The sequence below is a fragment of the Gymnoscopelus microlampas genome (assembly GCF_963454915.1).
Source record: "Gymnoscopelus microlampas genome assembly, chromosome: 10".
Lineage (NCBI taxonomy): Eukaryota > Metazoa > Chordata > Actinopteri > Myctophiformes > Myctophidae > Gymnoscopelus > Gymnoscopelus microlampas.
Genome location: NC_139947.1, coordinates 5,201,540 through 5,218,021, shown reverse-complemented (window position 1 = coordinate 5,218,021; position 16,482 = coordinate 5,201,540). Strand labels below are relative to the sequence as shown.

General features: G+C 39.9%; 2 protein-coding genes across 2 annotated transcripts in view; both read left to right on the top strand.

Moving 5' to 3' along the window:
- Positions 1-13,784, top strand: part of LOC311054055 (angiotensin-converting enzyme-like) — a gene marked incomplete at both ends in the record, with an annotated part of 41,341 nt that extends 27,557 nt beyond the window's left edge. Inside the window, 9 exons of the mRNA XM_084069935.1 lie at positions 5,289-5,432; positions 5,590-5,781; positions 6,213-6,310; positions 7,309-7,481; positions 8,724-8,947; positions 9,386-9,530; positions 10,335-10,433; positions 11,076-11,198; positions 13,571-13,784. Of these exons, the coding sequence (XP_083926061.1) occupies positions 5,289-5,432; positions 5,590-5,781; positions 6,213-6,310; positions 7,309-7,481; positions 8,724-8,947; positions 9,386-9,530; positions 10,335-10,433; positions 11,076-11,198; positions 13,571-13,784 (1,412 nt within the window). The remainder of the gene's footprint in view (positions 1-5,288; positions 5,433-5,589; positions 5,782-6,212; positions 6,311-7,308; positions 7,482-8,723; positions 8,948-9,385; positions 9,531-10,334; positions 10,434-11,075; positions 11,199-13,570) is intronic.
- The window catches only part of LOC311052793 (glycerol-3-phosphate dehydrogenase [NAD(+)], cytoplasmic), a 346,962-nt gene that overhangs the window by 313,688 nt on the left and 16,792 nt on the right, over positions 1-16,482 (top strand). The window lies entirely within an intron of this gene.

The following is a 16,482-nucleotide window of genomic DNA, read 5'->3' as shown; positions in this document are numbered from 1 at the left end:
GCAAACATTCTGTGAATATAGCAGATCTGCAAGCGTTGTGACGCGTTATGAGCTTGTTTAGATCAGCTATTTTCAGTAAAGCTATTTGGTGTAGAGCAGTGGTCCCCAAGCTTCTCTGGATGGAGGCCCACTTGAAAGTTCGATTGGTGGGCCCACTGGGCCGCATGCATTTAGAGATCATGTTTAGTACAGTAGCTCCTATTTACCTGTATCACAATGAAAAGATTTGAAAGAAAATAAATACCATGACACCAGTGGGTCTACAGCAGTGGTGGAAAATAATTGAGTACATGTACTCAAGTACTTTTTACTCCACTACACTTATTTGAAAACATACTAGTTACTTGTTGATTTTGATTATTATTATAAAACATACATTAACCACTTCAGCCCTTCAGATCTACCAATCTACTGTATATACAGGGCTGAAGTGGTATTAGTGTGTTTTGTAATAATAATAATCCAAATCTACATTGTAACTACATTTTTAAATAACTGTGGTGGAGTAAAAGTACAATATCTTCCTCTGAGATGTAGTGGAGTAGAAGTAAAAGTATTGAAATACAGAAGAAAGTAAAAACACCTCAAAATTGTACTTAAGTAGTCTACAGTACTTGAGTACACGTACTTAGTTACTTATTTCTTCTCCCTGGCATTCAGCCAAGTTTTCCTTCACTGGTGCAAAGGTTTTGTTTGTGTCTGTTTCATTGTTATGGTATGCTAATGTCTGTTTGTGTTGTGTCTGTTTCATTGTTATCGTATGCTAATGTCTGTTTATATTGCATTGTTTTGTTTGAACCTGTACAGCACTTTGGTTGACCTGGTCATAATAACTGTTGAGTTGATGACTGCAAACCAAAGCTTTACACCAGCGCTTCTCAAACCTTTAAATGTCAAGAACCCCCATATTTAAACCTTGATTTTCTTGTTTGCATCCTTTTAATCTATGTTTCCAGTTTTTTCATATCTCTTTAACCACTTAAACCCTATACAAAAAAAAAAAAAAAAAAAGAAAGAGTACTTTTTCCACCACTGTCTTTAATGAAGACTTAAAAATACCAATGGACTGGGTAGCAACTACGGACAAGTTGTTCCAGAGCCTGGGGCCCGAAAAGGTTCGGTTCATGCGAGGACGCTGGGGGGGGGGGGGGGGGGGGGGTAGCATTCGTCCGACACACAAATGTGTTGACATGTTTGTTTGTCATTGTTAAGGTCATTTCAGCTTGGAGAAATGGATGTAAAATGGGGGGTGTGGCTTTCATACAAAACATTCAAAGTGCTGCAGGCTCGCGAGTCACGACGGACTGCAATGTGATTTTCATTAAAACACGTGGGCCACTGCCCCCCCCCTGAGCCACTGCCCCCCCCCCCCCCCCCCTCCCTTGAGCCAGTGCCACCCCCTGAGCCACTGCCCCCCCTGGGCCACTGCCCCCCGCTGGATGCCACTTGAGAGTTAGATGGGTGGGCCGCGTGCATTTTCAGATCATGTTTAGTATAGCTCCTATTTATCTGTATCACAATGAAACGATTTTCAAGATTTTAAAGAAAATAAATACCATGACACCAGTGGGTCTGCAGCAGTGGTGGAAAATAACTAAGTACTGTACTCAAGTACGATTTTGAGGTACTTGACTAATACCAGAGTATTTCCAATTTTCAGTACTTGCACTTCTACTCCACTACATCTCAGAGCTAAATATTGTACTTTTTACTCCACTACAATTATTTGGAAACTTACTAGTCACTAGTTACTTGTTGATTTTGATTATTGTTCCGAAACATACATTAACCACTTCAGCCCTTCAGATATTTGAAAATAGACGATACAAGCTCACAACTTTTTATACTTTTTAGACATTTGAAAACTTGTGAAATGAGACACTTTGCATATCGAGTACTTTTACTTTTGGTCTTTTCAGTATACTTTGATGCCAATACTTGTAGAGCTTGCAGAACGTCTATTTTCGGCAAAGAGGTTTGATGTAGATGGGGGAAAAGAGCAGACCAAGTAGAGCCAACGGTCAAGTTTACTTAGTATTGAGGGTTTAAAAGGTCTTAAAATACACATTAACATGAATTAATAGAGAAGCTAATGTGTAACAAAACACTAACAAAATACATTAATTGACACAACACCGATGATAGTGCTGTCAAACTAGTCTATGAAGCTATCTATAAAATATATGAACATGTTTAATCTGCAACACAATGTTATACAAAATGTAGTGGGGGGGGGGGGGGGTCCCTGCTTCATCTTTCTCTCTGCTAAGGGGTCCATGGCCTGAAAAACATTGAAGACCCATAATGTATAGAGTACGTTTAATATGACCAGGTCAACCAAAGTGCTGTACAGGTTTAAACAAAATATGCATTATAAACATACATTAGCATACGATACCAATGAAATAGACACAAACAAAACATTTGCACCAGTAAAGGAAAACTTGGCTCAAGGCCAGGGATAAGAAATACGTCTTTAATAAAAAAAAACATTTGTTCGTACACAAATGTGTTGACGTGTTTGTTTGTCAAGGTAATTTCAGCTTGGGGAAATGGATGTAAAATGGGGGGTGTGGCTTTCATACAAAACATTCAAAGTGCTCTAGGCTCACGAGTCACGACTGACTGCAATGTGATTTTCATTAAAACACGTGATCTCTTCTTGGCATGATGTCATCATGATCATATCTGTCATGTCTTTGTAGCTCAGTTGAGGTCTGCCTACAGCGAAGGTTCCTAAACTTTTCAGTGCCGCAACCCCTCAAAATTATCATATTTGAACTGCGGACCCCCCCAAATAATCATATTTGAACTGCAGACCCCCAAAATAATCATATTTGAACTGATGACCCCCCCAAAATAATCATATTTGAACTGTGGACCGATCTAGAAGCTCACAACGCCGTTGTGAGCTTGTTGATCGACTATGTGAGCTTGTAGATCGACTAATGTTTGCCTTTTTCTTACATAACATTTGACAATTTTATAGATATACAAGCTCATAGAGTGCCGCGCTTGTAGATCTACTATTTATTTTTAAATCGTGGAAAATATTTGTGCAAATATTTGAATATATATATACAGTGTTTTAAAGTGATTTTTTTTTACTCCGATCTTTGCTTCTAGGGGTCCCCGGAACAACATATTTTGAGATGGGGGTCCGCGAACAAATACATATCATTCTGGGGGTCCTTGACATGAAAAAGGTTTGCGAACCACTGATATTATAGCAAGTTTTTTTCAAAAAAATGTTTAGGGCGCTCCCACCAAAACATGGTCGGCTAGCGTTAAACGCAGGTTGTGCGCGGCCACAGTTTTTTGCAGCCAGCGGATTCTAAAAATCACACCCAGTGTGAAGTGGGCGGTGTGTGGTCATCACAACATGACTCACTTAAAAGAAACATAAATGTGTTTTTTTAAGTCCATACTGCTATTCATAGGGCTGCACGCCAATCACAGTCCGGAATTTGCAAAGTCAGCCAATCACATTACAGCTAGTGGTGATGACACTAGCTGTAATGTGATTGGCTGACTTTGCAAAAAGTATAGATTTGCATTGACTGTGGAAGGGTTAGGGTTGTAGACTGCGTTGTAGACTATTGGCCAATCACGGTGCAGGATTGGTCAGTGTCCAAACCTCACTTATAGGGGGCGCCCCAAAAAACGAGTGACGCGCCTGTCACTCACTTTCAGGACCCTCCCCGTAGCCCGCACCGCCTTCTGCCTTGAGCACCATGGTGCTTCCTGAGTCTTGGGACGATCCGCCTTCGACTCACCCGATTGGACAGAGGGGGAAAATCAGCTCCTGCCTCCAGCAGTTTTATGCTTCAAATGGACAAGTCGTGTAGAGCGGATAAACGCACGGTCTGACGCATTTACATTGACAAAGCATTGGCAGATTCTGCCCCAGAGGTCAAATAAAAGTGCGGTGGGAGCGCGCCCTTAGAATATTGTCAGCACTGTTGGTTGAGCTGACGGTGCCATGGGAGGAGGGACTGGACGCTGCCTACGAAAAAAGGATGGGAAAATACGCAGAACTGGTTGCAGAGTGCCGGGAAAGTGTATGGAATCCCGAGGATGTACCCAGTGGAGGTGGGAGGAGCTAGAAGAGGTACCCGGTGGAGGTGGGAGGAGATAGAGGATGTACCCGGTGGAGGTGGGAGGAGCTAGAGGCTTCGTTGGCAGCTCAAACATCACGCCTGCTCAAGGACCTGGGGTTACAGGGAGCCAGACTGTGCAAAGCCACCAAAGAACTCTCGGAAAAAAAAGCTGAGAAAGCAAGCCACTGGCTCTGGCTGAGACGAGAGTCAAAGCTTGGGGAGTAACATAAATAAGTTGATCTGTGTCAGTCAGGGAGACGTCCCTGTTTACTGCCCCGCCACCAGGAGATGTTCTAGGATAAGGGGCCAAACATCTATAAGTGGCGGTCCCCAATCCCCAGCTGGTGACCCATGCAGCAAAAGAGAGATTTGGTGTGCGAGCCAGGCGGTTAGGCCTGGCTTAGGGAAGAAGATGCCCCTGCCATGCATAGTCCACCATGGGCACCGTGAGAGGAGCGGCAGGCCTAAGGTCTTCTAGCAGGAAGACCATCCCTCTGTATAGAATAATGTAGGGGGTTTGTCTACATTATTGGTCAGACACTGAAGCACTGAAGTCCACGGCCATCCTCTGTGACACAGAGAGTGAGTGGACAGAAATGGTTCAAATTCATAATGAGCATTAGTGAGGACCAAGTATATGAGCATAAGGTTAAACATGGGGGAAGTGCTCCTGTAATTATTAATACAGCTTGATCATACCTGCTCCAAGATGGCTTCCGCTACTGCAGGGTCGTTCATATCCAGGGAGGAGTTTATGGCCAGTTTCACTCTCAACACTTGTTTCTTCATGGCAGCTTTGAAATGAAACATTAGATGTTTGTTTCGTTGACTAGATTTCAGATACTAATCAATATTCTTCACAGTATAATTAAGGGAAGGGAATTATGAAAAACTGCGTGAGGCGTTGTGAGCTTGTAGATCGGCTATTTTCACAATATTCATCTGTGGAACTGAGTCAAACAAAATGTATCCGTAAACTCGACTCCGTGCTTGTGATCCCCGGTTCAAATATGATTATTTTGAAAGGTTGCGAACGACTGCTGTGCTGTACTGTACTGTACTGTACTGTACTGTACTGTACTGTACTGTACTGTACTGTACTGTACTGTACTGTACTGTACTGTACTGTACTGTACTGTAGTTTGGGTGTTTGAGTGTGTGTTGGATTGGTTTGTTGTCCCTCTCCAGAGCTGGTAGACCTCATGGCCTCCTCCAGGAGTTACAACAAGCTGCTGTATGCGTGGGAGGGTTGGCACAACGCAGCAGGAGTTCTTCTACGGAAGCTTTACCCCACATTTGTGAAGCTCAGCAACAAGGCCTCTGTGGCCGATGGTAGGAACCATTACTATCTTCTCTGTTCCTCAAAGTATGTTTCTAGTAAAACACTATCTGAAGCAAGCTAGTTAGTTAGTTTATTTTATTCCTTCAGATGACTTATTTCTGCAATGATAATCAACACAAAAATAAAGTCGTACATGTCTTGATACAGGTTATGAAGATTCTGGTGATCAGTGGCGATCTATGTACGGGACGGACACCTTTAAGGAGGACTTGGAGAAGATCTACAAGACCATAGAGCCCCTCTACCAGAACCTGCATGCATATGTCCGCCGCAAACTCTACGATCACTATGGACCCAAACACATCAACCTTAAAGGACCCATCCCTGCCCATCTGTTAGGTACGTATGACTTCAAATCATTTATCACTATTATTTGAAACTTTAGTCTTGTTTACGATCAATGATCATTTAAAAATAAAATAAAATAGTGAAAAATATTCCCTATTTTCACTCTTTCTGTAAGCCACCATTGTACAACAAAGTATAATACAGGGTTAAGTGGCTAATCAGACTAATTGATTTAGTCAATTATTAAAAATCTATTAAAAACGTTTCTTGTTGATTCGGTATCCAAAAAATAAACTGCTTCTCTGTGATTTGATTGAGTCAGTCAGTCAATGGTTCTAAATAATGGTTTGGATATATTTTCAGTTAATTGCCCAGCCCTATACGTAAAGTACAAACACCTGCAACTTGTTATGCCTCCTATATGCACTGGTCACAGATGTCTTTAAGGTATGTCTGACTCCAACATGTCTCTCTTCCTATAGGAAACATGTGGGCTCAGGAATGGAACAATATTTACACCATGATGATTCCCTATCCTGGCAAAGCCCACGTGGATGTGACTGAGGCCATGGTCAACAAGGTACGAGCTATGGTAGACCATGGGAGACCATGGATTATTACATGTGTGCCAACGCAACAGAGTGGAATTTGTTACATACCCAGAGCCTAATGTATTCACAAAGACGGGGATCTCTTGAGGGGGTTCCAAATGGACCCTTACAGGCCTGTAACTCCGAGAGTGTACAAAATGGAGCCAAATGGACCCTCACGGATCTATTTCGTTCCATTTCTACACTCTCAGAGTTATGGGGGTCCTTGAAAAGTTTGAGAACCACTGATCTAGGAATAAATGACAATTCCACTAATAATTGTTAAAGTGCAGCTACAAGTTAGTAAAATAATAATGTAAATAGTACAGTAAGAGTATAAAACAGTTGCACAACATCAACTGAAGCATAATGTCATGTAAATGACACATCTACAAGCTCACAACGCGTCGCAACGCAACGCAACGCAACGCAACGCATTGTGAGCTTGTAGATCTGCTATTTTCAACATGCAACCAAGTGTAAAATCAGCCATTACGACGCCATCAAGGCACCGCCAAAATACATTAGTACTTTAGTCGACTATAATCTTATGATATTTATTAGTCGACTAAAACTAGACAAAAACTAAAACATTTCAAGTTGACTAAAATATGACCAAAACTAAAATCAAAATTTGCTGTCAAAATCAACACTGCTCTACTCCTTCCTCCATCAGAACTATAATGTCACACACATGTTCCTCTATCTCCATCAGAACTATAATGTCACACACATGTTCCTCTATCTCCATCAGAACTATAATGTCACACACATGTTCCTTTATCTCCATCAGAACTATAATGTCACACACATGTTCCTCTATCTCCATCAGAACTATAATGTCACACACATGTACCTCTATCTCCATCAGAACTATAATGTCACACACATGTTCCTCTATCTCCATCAGAACTATAATGCCACACACATGTTCCTCTATCTCCATCAGAACTATAATGTCACACACATGTTCCTCTATCTCCATCAGAACTATAATGCCACACACATGTTCCGTGTTGCTGAGGAGTTCTTCACCTCGTTGGGTCTCATGGAGATGCCTCCAGAGTTCTGGAAGGAGTCCATGCTGGAGAAACCCACCGACGGACGACCGGTGGTGTGTCACGCCTCCGCCTGGGACTTCTACAACCGTAAAGACTTCAGGTTAGCGTGGTTGGACATTGTTTAACCCATTCAATCCGGGAACGCATCATTTTAAGATTTATTTGGCTATTAAAAACAGATGCAGATACTGTATACAAGCTCATAAAAATGTTAACTCAAATCTGTGCTTCTGGGGGTCCCTGGAACAACATATTTTGAGATGGGGATCCGTGGCCAAATACACATCATTTTGGGGGTCCTTATGGAAAGGTTTGAGAACCACTGATATTACAACAACATGCGATTTTTCAGAAAACTGTTAGGATTTAGAAGACATTTGTAGAATCCCCAGACGCAAAGATTTTAGTTGCAAATGTTTTCTTTAAAGAGGTGGTGCCATGGTTTTGCACTTTTTCTGTTTTTCATGTGTCTATGAGGTTGATAGAACTTCATTAAGCCCCCTGGTGGTGTTTTTATGGTGTTTTATGTATTCTCTGACTATTTTGAGTTTATACCTTGAGGGTCAAACGTGCCAATAGAAAAACAGCCCTTTAGTGACATAGTAAAAATATACCCTCCCCCTCATTATCATAACACAGCAGGTGTGGGCATGAGGAGGAGGAGGAGGGACTAGGACAGGTGGGTGGTGCTAAGGTGGTGGAGGAGGTGCTAAGGTGAGAGGTATATACCAGGTATACTTAATGAACTGGAGGCGTGTCCACATAATTTTAACAATTTCTGTACACTTTTTTGAAAAAAATCTTCCTCCTAGTATAACCATAATACCTGATGATTATGTTTTAGGGGGGGGGGGGGGAATCACTGAAAATCACGGCACCCCGTCTTTAAAAATATATATATTCAAAGATTTGCAAACATTTTCAAGATAAAAAAAAACATAGCATATTCACAAGCTCATAGTGCGGCACTCTGTGCCACACTATGAGCTTGTATATCTTACCACCTTGCAAGAAAAACGTCTTGGTTTCCTTTACCGTTTGATTTTTCTCCTTGCTCTCCTTGTCTTCCCAGCCTCTTTTCTTTTCTCTTTCTGAAAACAACAAAAAAATATGGAGCTTGCATGAAAACACATTTCACCCACTTCAAAGGGACAGTTCACCCCCCCCCAAAAAAGCACTTTTTTATCGATTAGTCACACCATGGAGACTTGAATTCATTGATATAAGTCATTTTAGGGGTGAACTATCCCTTTAAGTGGTTAATATACTGTGTTTGCCAGCAAAGTAGCAGATCACCGGATGCAATAATAATCAGTGGTCTGTCTGGTTGTTTTGTGTGTAGGATCAAGCAGTGTACCAAGGTGACCATGGACCATCTGTCCACGGTGCATCATGAGATGGGACATGTGGAGTACTACCTGCACTACCAGGACCTGCCTGTAGGGTTCCGCAGCGGAGCCAACCCTGGCTTCCATGAGGCTATAGGAGACGTGATGACTCTGTCCATCTCCACACCTAAACATCTGCAAATCCTTGGCCTACTGGATTCTGTCACCAATGACCCTGGTAGCATTAACTCATTGAGTGCCATTAACGTGTTTCATTATGATTCCTGCTTCAGCCAGTTCAGGCCCACATCTGTCTGACACAGACAGTGCAATTAATAACTAAAGACATATACGTGTGTGTGTGTGTGTGTGTGTGTGTGTGTGTGTGTGTGTGTGTGTGTGTGTGTGTGTGTGTGTGTGTGTGTGTGTGTGTGTGTGTGTGTGTGTGTGTGTTAAAATAAATGCCATTCCTGCAAAGTTGAAGCGATGATGTATATTGACAATATGAAAGAGGATGATGCGTATATTATTCATTAGGACATGAGCTAGATTAGTTTGTTGGATTTGATCCTATAGGTACATGTGGTCTCAACAACTAGACAAAGACGGCAATAAACAATGGCATTGTTTATGCATAATACTGTAAGGCTAAACACTGCATTGTGTTTCCGCTCAGAGAGTGACATCAACTACCTGTTGAAGATGGCTTTAGATAAAATGGCTTTCCTTCCGTTTGGCTACGTCATCGACCAATGGAGATGGAACGTGTTCAGCGGGGATACGCCCCCAGAGCGCTACAACTCTGAATGGTGGCACCTCAGGTAGGATTTCAAATAAATTGCTTTCAAAAAAAAAAGTCATGCTACTGTATGTAACATTTGTTTTAATAGTCTTTTTGACGACACCTCTTGTAGCTCCGTTGCCATTATAGTGTATGTCTATCTATACAGAAGTACTGCTCAAAGAGGAATACATGCTACAGAAACCGTATTGACTTATGTATTTATGTATATAATGTATATAAATACATATAATAAGTATGTACATTTCTGGTGCCTGCATCATTTTGCATTTAGAGAAGTTGTCTAAAACACATTTATGTGGAATTATTATTATTATTATTGTGAAAAACAGCAGTGAATGATTACATCAAAAATAACTTGTTTAATTGAAAGAAATATATACATTATGACTTTAACTTGTATTCTTTTCAAGTGTGACCCTTTTCATAATATTGTTGTTATGTGTAAAGCAATCTGGGAAGCCATTTGGTAAAAAAAAATAAAGCTGAATCTGTCTTTATGAGATTATGTGAAACGGGACCTATATGTAAAAAATCCACCAAGTCACATTATTTGTGCAAAGCAGGCTTGTCATAAAGGTGTTCCTGAATGTAGGATGTAGGAGAATATCCATTTATATGGTTATATAAATATGGCTGGAAAGGAGCCAGCTAAGGGGTACCAACTCCAGAAATGCTGTTGAGGATGGATGGATGGATGATGAATGGATAAATATGGTTAACTTCAAAACAAACCACCACATACACTGTATCACATGGATAGAAATAATCGCTTTGACTCAAATAAGCCACACCGATGTCATTCTCTTGTTCCTTTTTAAAGGACAAAGTACCAAGGAATCTGCCCACCCATCAAGCGTACAGAGGAACACTTTGATCCTGGAGCAAAATACCACATTGCTTCAAACACGCCATACATCAGGTATACATCAGCGGGTTAGGAACCAATGCCTTTTGTACAAGCAGATATGAAAATACCAAATAAATATTCATCTGGTCACCTTGCATGAAATCAAACTATTGTAACAGTTCCTTGTGTTCAATCTTGGGCTGTGAATGTTCATCAACATCTTAAGACTATTTGAAGATACTACGGCAATTAATTGTCAGTGAAGTGCAAAATGTACTCAAAAGCAAATAGCTCTTTGTTCTGATGCTAATCATTGTTATAGAATGTTTGTTCAGTAACAGGGGTTCTCCACGTCTATCCAGCTCTTAAGTAAACAGAAAATACATTTCAGGTCGGGATGCCAATTTCGTCCTGTCAAGAGAGAGTTGGAATTGTCAAACTATAAAACTGAAATTGATAAATAGTTTCTCTCTCCTGAATGGATGGAATTGTTGACCCACCTGAAAATATATTCTGTGTTACTAAAGAGCTGAAAAGACAGGAAGATCGCTGCACAAACACTATACACAGCAATGATTTATATCAGAATATACAAGGAACGGATTCTCAATAACCCGACGGCAGTAACTTTTTTTTGTCTCTTTTGTATTGAATGTTGTGTAAATACAACTAAACTGAAGTAAATATAAAGGCGATGAAACATCTCCCCTGCAGGTATTTTGTCAGCCACATCCTGCAGTTCCAGTTCCATGAGAAACTGTGCCAGGCAGCCAATCACGTGGGCCCCCTGCACACATGTGACATCTACCGTTCCCGGGAGGCAGGAGCCATCTTAGAGTAAGTCCTCCTATATAGAGTTTATTATATAGACACACACGGGCTGGCACGGGCGCCTACAAATCCTCCGTTAGAACGATGAACTGCAGCTCTCAATGTAATCTCTATGAGAGGCATTGTAAAATACCATAATTTCACTGGTTAACTACTGAGTCTGTAGCGATTTTTTTTGTGTTCTAATAAACTATCCCATTTGTTTAATTTATCCTTTTTAATGTCCCATATCTGTCATCTCAATATACTGCCCACAGTATACTATAATATACTCCATCAGTGTGTCAAAAGTACTAGCATCTGAAATCTAAAGTTTAAGTGGTCGCATGGTAGGCCTATATATGTCACGGACGCATCCCTTGAGGTTTTCAATACCCAGATACGTTTGTGTCTCTCATGGATAATTTTTATAGGCTATTTATTTTGGACAATTATCCAAACAGCATCTTGCAATACTATTTGTATATTAATACTATCTTGGAGAATTCACTAAGTAGTTGAAAATGTCGGGATATGTCACTCCTCCATTTAGTTGGGTTATTTCCCCAACTTACATTCAGGCAAGTTAATACAACAGCAGTAAACCCACACGTTTTAATTTGTCTTGTACCGTCGGAGCTCCACGGTAGGTAGAAAATAAATATAAACCTATGAGATGTTCAAAATATAGACATGAACAAAGTCAGTTGGGATTTGGATGAGAATTCATAGTCGGCGCTCGGTGCTCGTAAAGACTTGTCTGTCTGCCGTCTACCCTCTGCTGTGTTAATATTATGGGTAATCCATTAAAGTGACAAATTAAATGTGAAACACATCAACTATTAAGAAGATATGTTGACAAAGACACTCCATACATTTGGCAACATATTTTTATTTAAATCAATATCGTCTCCAGTTAATGTAGGAATATTTTAAAAGTAGGCTAACTCTCATATCCTCTCATAGGGAATGCATTGTCAGCTGCAGTTCATAGTTCTCACGGACCTCGCGTAGCGGCGCTGTCTCAAAGGTGGGCGTGAAATGTGTAGTTCCCGTCTGTCTCTATAGAGTTATGGAGAGTTTATCTTATATAGAGTTTATTATATAGAGTTTTCTATATAGAGTTTATTTTATAGAGTTTATCTTATATAGAGATTATTATATAGAGTTATATATATATCGTCTCTGTCTTGTGGAAACCTGTCCAAAACTGTTGCTTTTCAGGATTCAAATAAAAAAATAGCAAAAGTAGCAGATCTGCAAGCTCAAGCTTGTAGATCTGTTACTTTTGATACTTACAGTATGTGTGACGCTGTAGTATGATCAAATTAGCCTGGTTCCAGGCGAATCTGCCATTTGAAAAAAAGAATTGCCCCTCGGCAGATTAGATCTGGCCCCTCTCAGTTGAGAGGGGCCAATCAGGGCCCAGTATGCAAATATGGGTCGGTTTATCACCAGAGGCATTTGTTTTATCCGCCCCTTGGAAATGCACCTTCAATGCAGAGATTCCAGACTAATATCTACACAGTGATATACTGATATTAGTCGGGCCATGCCAGGCTATGATCAAGTAGGGCGTTGATTTACAATTAAAATAATTAAATTATGGAGACAGCCCGACAGCCATGATGTATAGTTTATCTTATATAGAGTTAATTCATTTCACAAACATCATGGAACAACCATTCCCAACCTGTTGGTCAGGGATATCAAAACCAGAACATGGGTGACTTAATAACTCTTAACCACGTGAACGCTAGCATCCTTATGCTGGGGCTAACTTTCGGCAAAATAGCAGAACTACAAGCTTTTTAGGTGAAGATATTTAGTGTAGAGCACAAACAGGAGGGGGCCATGAACCTTAGATATACTATACACATATATGTATTCTGAAACCCGCCTACCAGTGACATCATCGGTAGGCAGGTATGGTCAGTTAAATTTTTTGTATTTATTTGTATTAATGCGAGAGCAACGGCTTCTATTTCAGCATGCTAACTTTCCAGGAATAGAAAGCCTGCAGTTTCTATTAGCTTCAATTCCCCATTGATGATGTCACTGGTAGGCAGGTTTCTGAACTGATACCATATTATAATGAGCATTAGTGAGGACCATTTTTTTTTTTTAGACAGCAGATCCACAAGCTCATAGCGGGATGATATAAAAATGATGTATATATTTTTAAAGCAAACATTTGTAACTGAAATCTTTGCTTCTGGGGGCCGATTCCTGGAACAAAATGTTTTACAAATGTTCGCTTTAAAAATCTGCTATTTTTGAATAGCCAAAGAAACCCAAAATGACACAGATGTGTTCTCGGATTGAATGGGTTAAATAGTTAAATTAACAATGAACTGTTGCAGCCCTACAAAGAAGTGAGATCATTTCAATAATTCCAGGACGGTGCTGAAGTCTGGCTCCTCCAAACCCTGGACTGAGGTTCTCCAGAGCGCCTTGGGTTCCAACAAGATGGACGCCGGGGCTCTGATGAGATACTTTGATCCCATGATCGAATGGCTCCAACAGCAGAACGTGAATGAAACCTTAGGGTGGCCCGACCTCACCTGGGTGCCCCCCGTCCCTGAGGGCTACAAACAGGGTGCTGGGTGGTAAGAAGGGATTTGACGGGTTATAATGACAGACGTGTGTCTCTAAAAACATGCAATGTAATGATGGACACAGAGTTAGAATTAACATACACACACACACACACACACACACACACACACACACACACACACACACACACACACACACACACACACCAGGGTTGATTTTGACAGCAAATTTTGATTCAGTTTTAGTCATAGTCTTTTGAATCAAATTCCATTTAGTTTTAATCATATTTTAATCATCTGAAATGTTTTAGTTTTTGTCTAGTTTTAGTCGACTAAATATCATAAGATTATAGTCGACTAAATCTACAGTTGATTTAGTCAACAAAAATATATGTTGGCGGTGCCTTGATGGTGTCGTAATGGCTGATTTTACACTTTCAGGTTGCATGCTGAAAAGTGAAAATAGCTGATCTACAAGCTCACAATGCGTCGAGCTGCGACGCGTTGTAAGCTTGTAGATCTGCTATTTTCAGAGCGCAACAGCCGAGCGCAATCAAACATAAAATGACTTGTCTTTTAGTTCTACTGGATCTCTTCTCCACTAGTCCCCATTTAGTTTTTATTTGTTGACAAAATTGTCAATATATTTAGTCTTAGTTTTAGTCATCGTAGCTTAGTTTTTATTCAGTTTTTATTTTGTTTTCGTCAGTGAAAAAAGGTAGTCGACGAACATAGTTTTAGTCGATGAAATCAACACACACACACGCACGCACGCACGCACGCACGCACGCACGCACGCACGCACGCACGCACGCACGCACGCACACACGCACACACACACACACACACACACGTGGAAAGAACTTAAGTAGATTTACTCAAGTACTGTACTTAAGTACAATTTTGAGGTATTTTATACTTTCCTGGAGTATTTCCAATTTTCAGTACTTTTACTTCTACTCCACTACATCAGGCAAATATTGTACTTTTACTCCATTATTATTTGAACACTAGTAACTGTTAACACTAACAGTTACTTGTTACTTTGGAGATTTTGATTATTATTACAAAACATACATTAACCACTTATATATATATATACCCTATATACATTTCGGCCATGATGCGACACATTGTGAGCTTGTAGATCGGCTATTTTCAAAAGATTTATATAGATTTGAAAACTTGAAACGGGACATTCTGCATAATATATGTCCATATGTGTCCAGCCAGGACCAGCTAACTCCATTTTCAGTTTTTTTTTTTTTTTTCATAAATCAATGCTATTGAACCCCCTTTACATCTGTGTAAAGTTTTTTTTTATAATAACCTATGAAAAGTATTAAAAAGCGCCTCTGACGAAAACTCCCAACTCCATTGGATCCTCAAACTGTCCGTCAAAAACAAACAACTCCCCCCTCCTCTCATGCTCTCCACTGCTGCATACTATATATACAGGGTTTTTGCCAATTGTCAAATATAAATACTACAGATTTAAAAAAACGTAATTCAGACTTTTTTTTTTACCAATTGTCAGATATAAATTTGGACAGTTTTCACTGTGTAATTTCAGCGTTAAACCAATATGCAGGATGTGACTGAATATCACTCATGTCAGACTGCATTCATGCTTTACCCTCCACCTTTAGCAGAGACTTTAAGTGAACAGTCATTTGCTCTCGGCTCTGGTCACCGTTTTGCGGGGTGTTTTCACCAACCCAGTGACTGGAAGGTTTAGGCAACACACAACACACAACACACAACAGTGTAATAATAAAATGTTGATGGATAGGTAAATGCAACTGTGGTTGTTATTGTTAGTGCAGTAGGCTACAGATTTGATAGGCTACAGATTCTATTATTCATGAATGTATTTTTTATTGATAGGCCATTTATTTATTGTTGGTGTGCCATGATTGCTTTTGTTAAATACATTTAGTATTGAGTATTGAGGCAGAATTGTTTGTAGTACTCAACTGTAGAAGAACAACAGTGGTAACAGTTAGATCCATGGATGTTTCCAATGCATGTTAAAATAAAAGTTGTTTAAGTACAGCATTCAGCTTGATCTATACTTAGTATATGAGGATGGCGCACACCATAAATAGCTGATCTCCAAGCTCACAATGTGTTGTGAGCTTTGAGATTCATTGGCAGCTGTTCTTATCAATGATGGACAAAACCTCCTAACTCCACTCAATGATGGACAAAACCTCCTAACTCCACTTGAGCTGGATTTGGGTAAAGTGGTGATAATATAATGACACATGCAAGTATCTGATAATATATAAAGTCACAATACCAAGTTTGATGAGGCAGTACTGCTTTGTTTTAAAAAATATAAGGTTTTCTTCATTTTCTAAAAAATGTATATTTTGTTTTTCATTTCCTGAACAATTACCATTTTGGAGTTAGCTGGTTCTGGCCGGACAGCAGAGATATAATTTATGTCACAGTGAATGTAAATACAATAAAAATATGCATCTTTTGCCAATTTCAAACCAATGTTTAATGAAGTCATTACACTGATCAAGAACTTCATTCCCATACATGGTAATATATGAAACACGTCTTCAAATACAAATAGAACTGTTGAGAAACACAGTTTTAAAACGTCTCTCTTCATTCATGTTTGTAATAAGTGTGTAAAGTTCATACATTATCACTGTCAAACAAAGATCTGAAAAAATGTTCATTCAAATACATTTTCAGAATGTTCTCTATTCAAACTCTGCAGTATTATAGAATGAGTC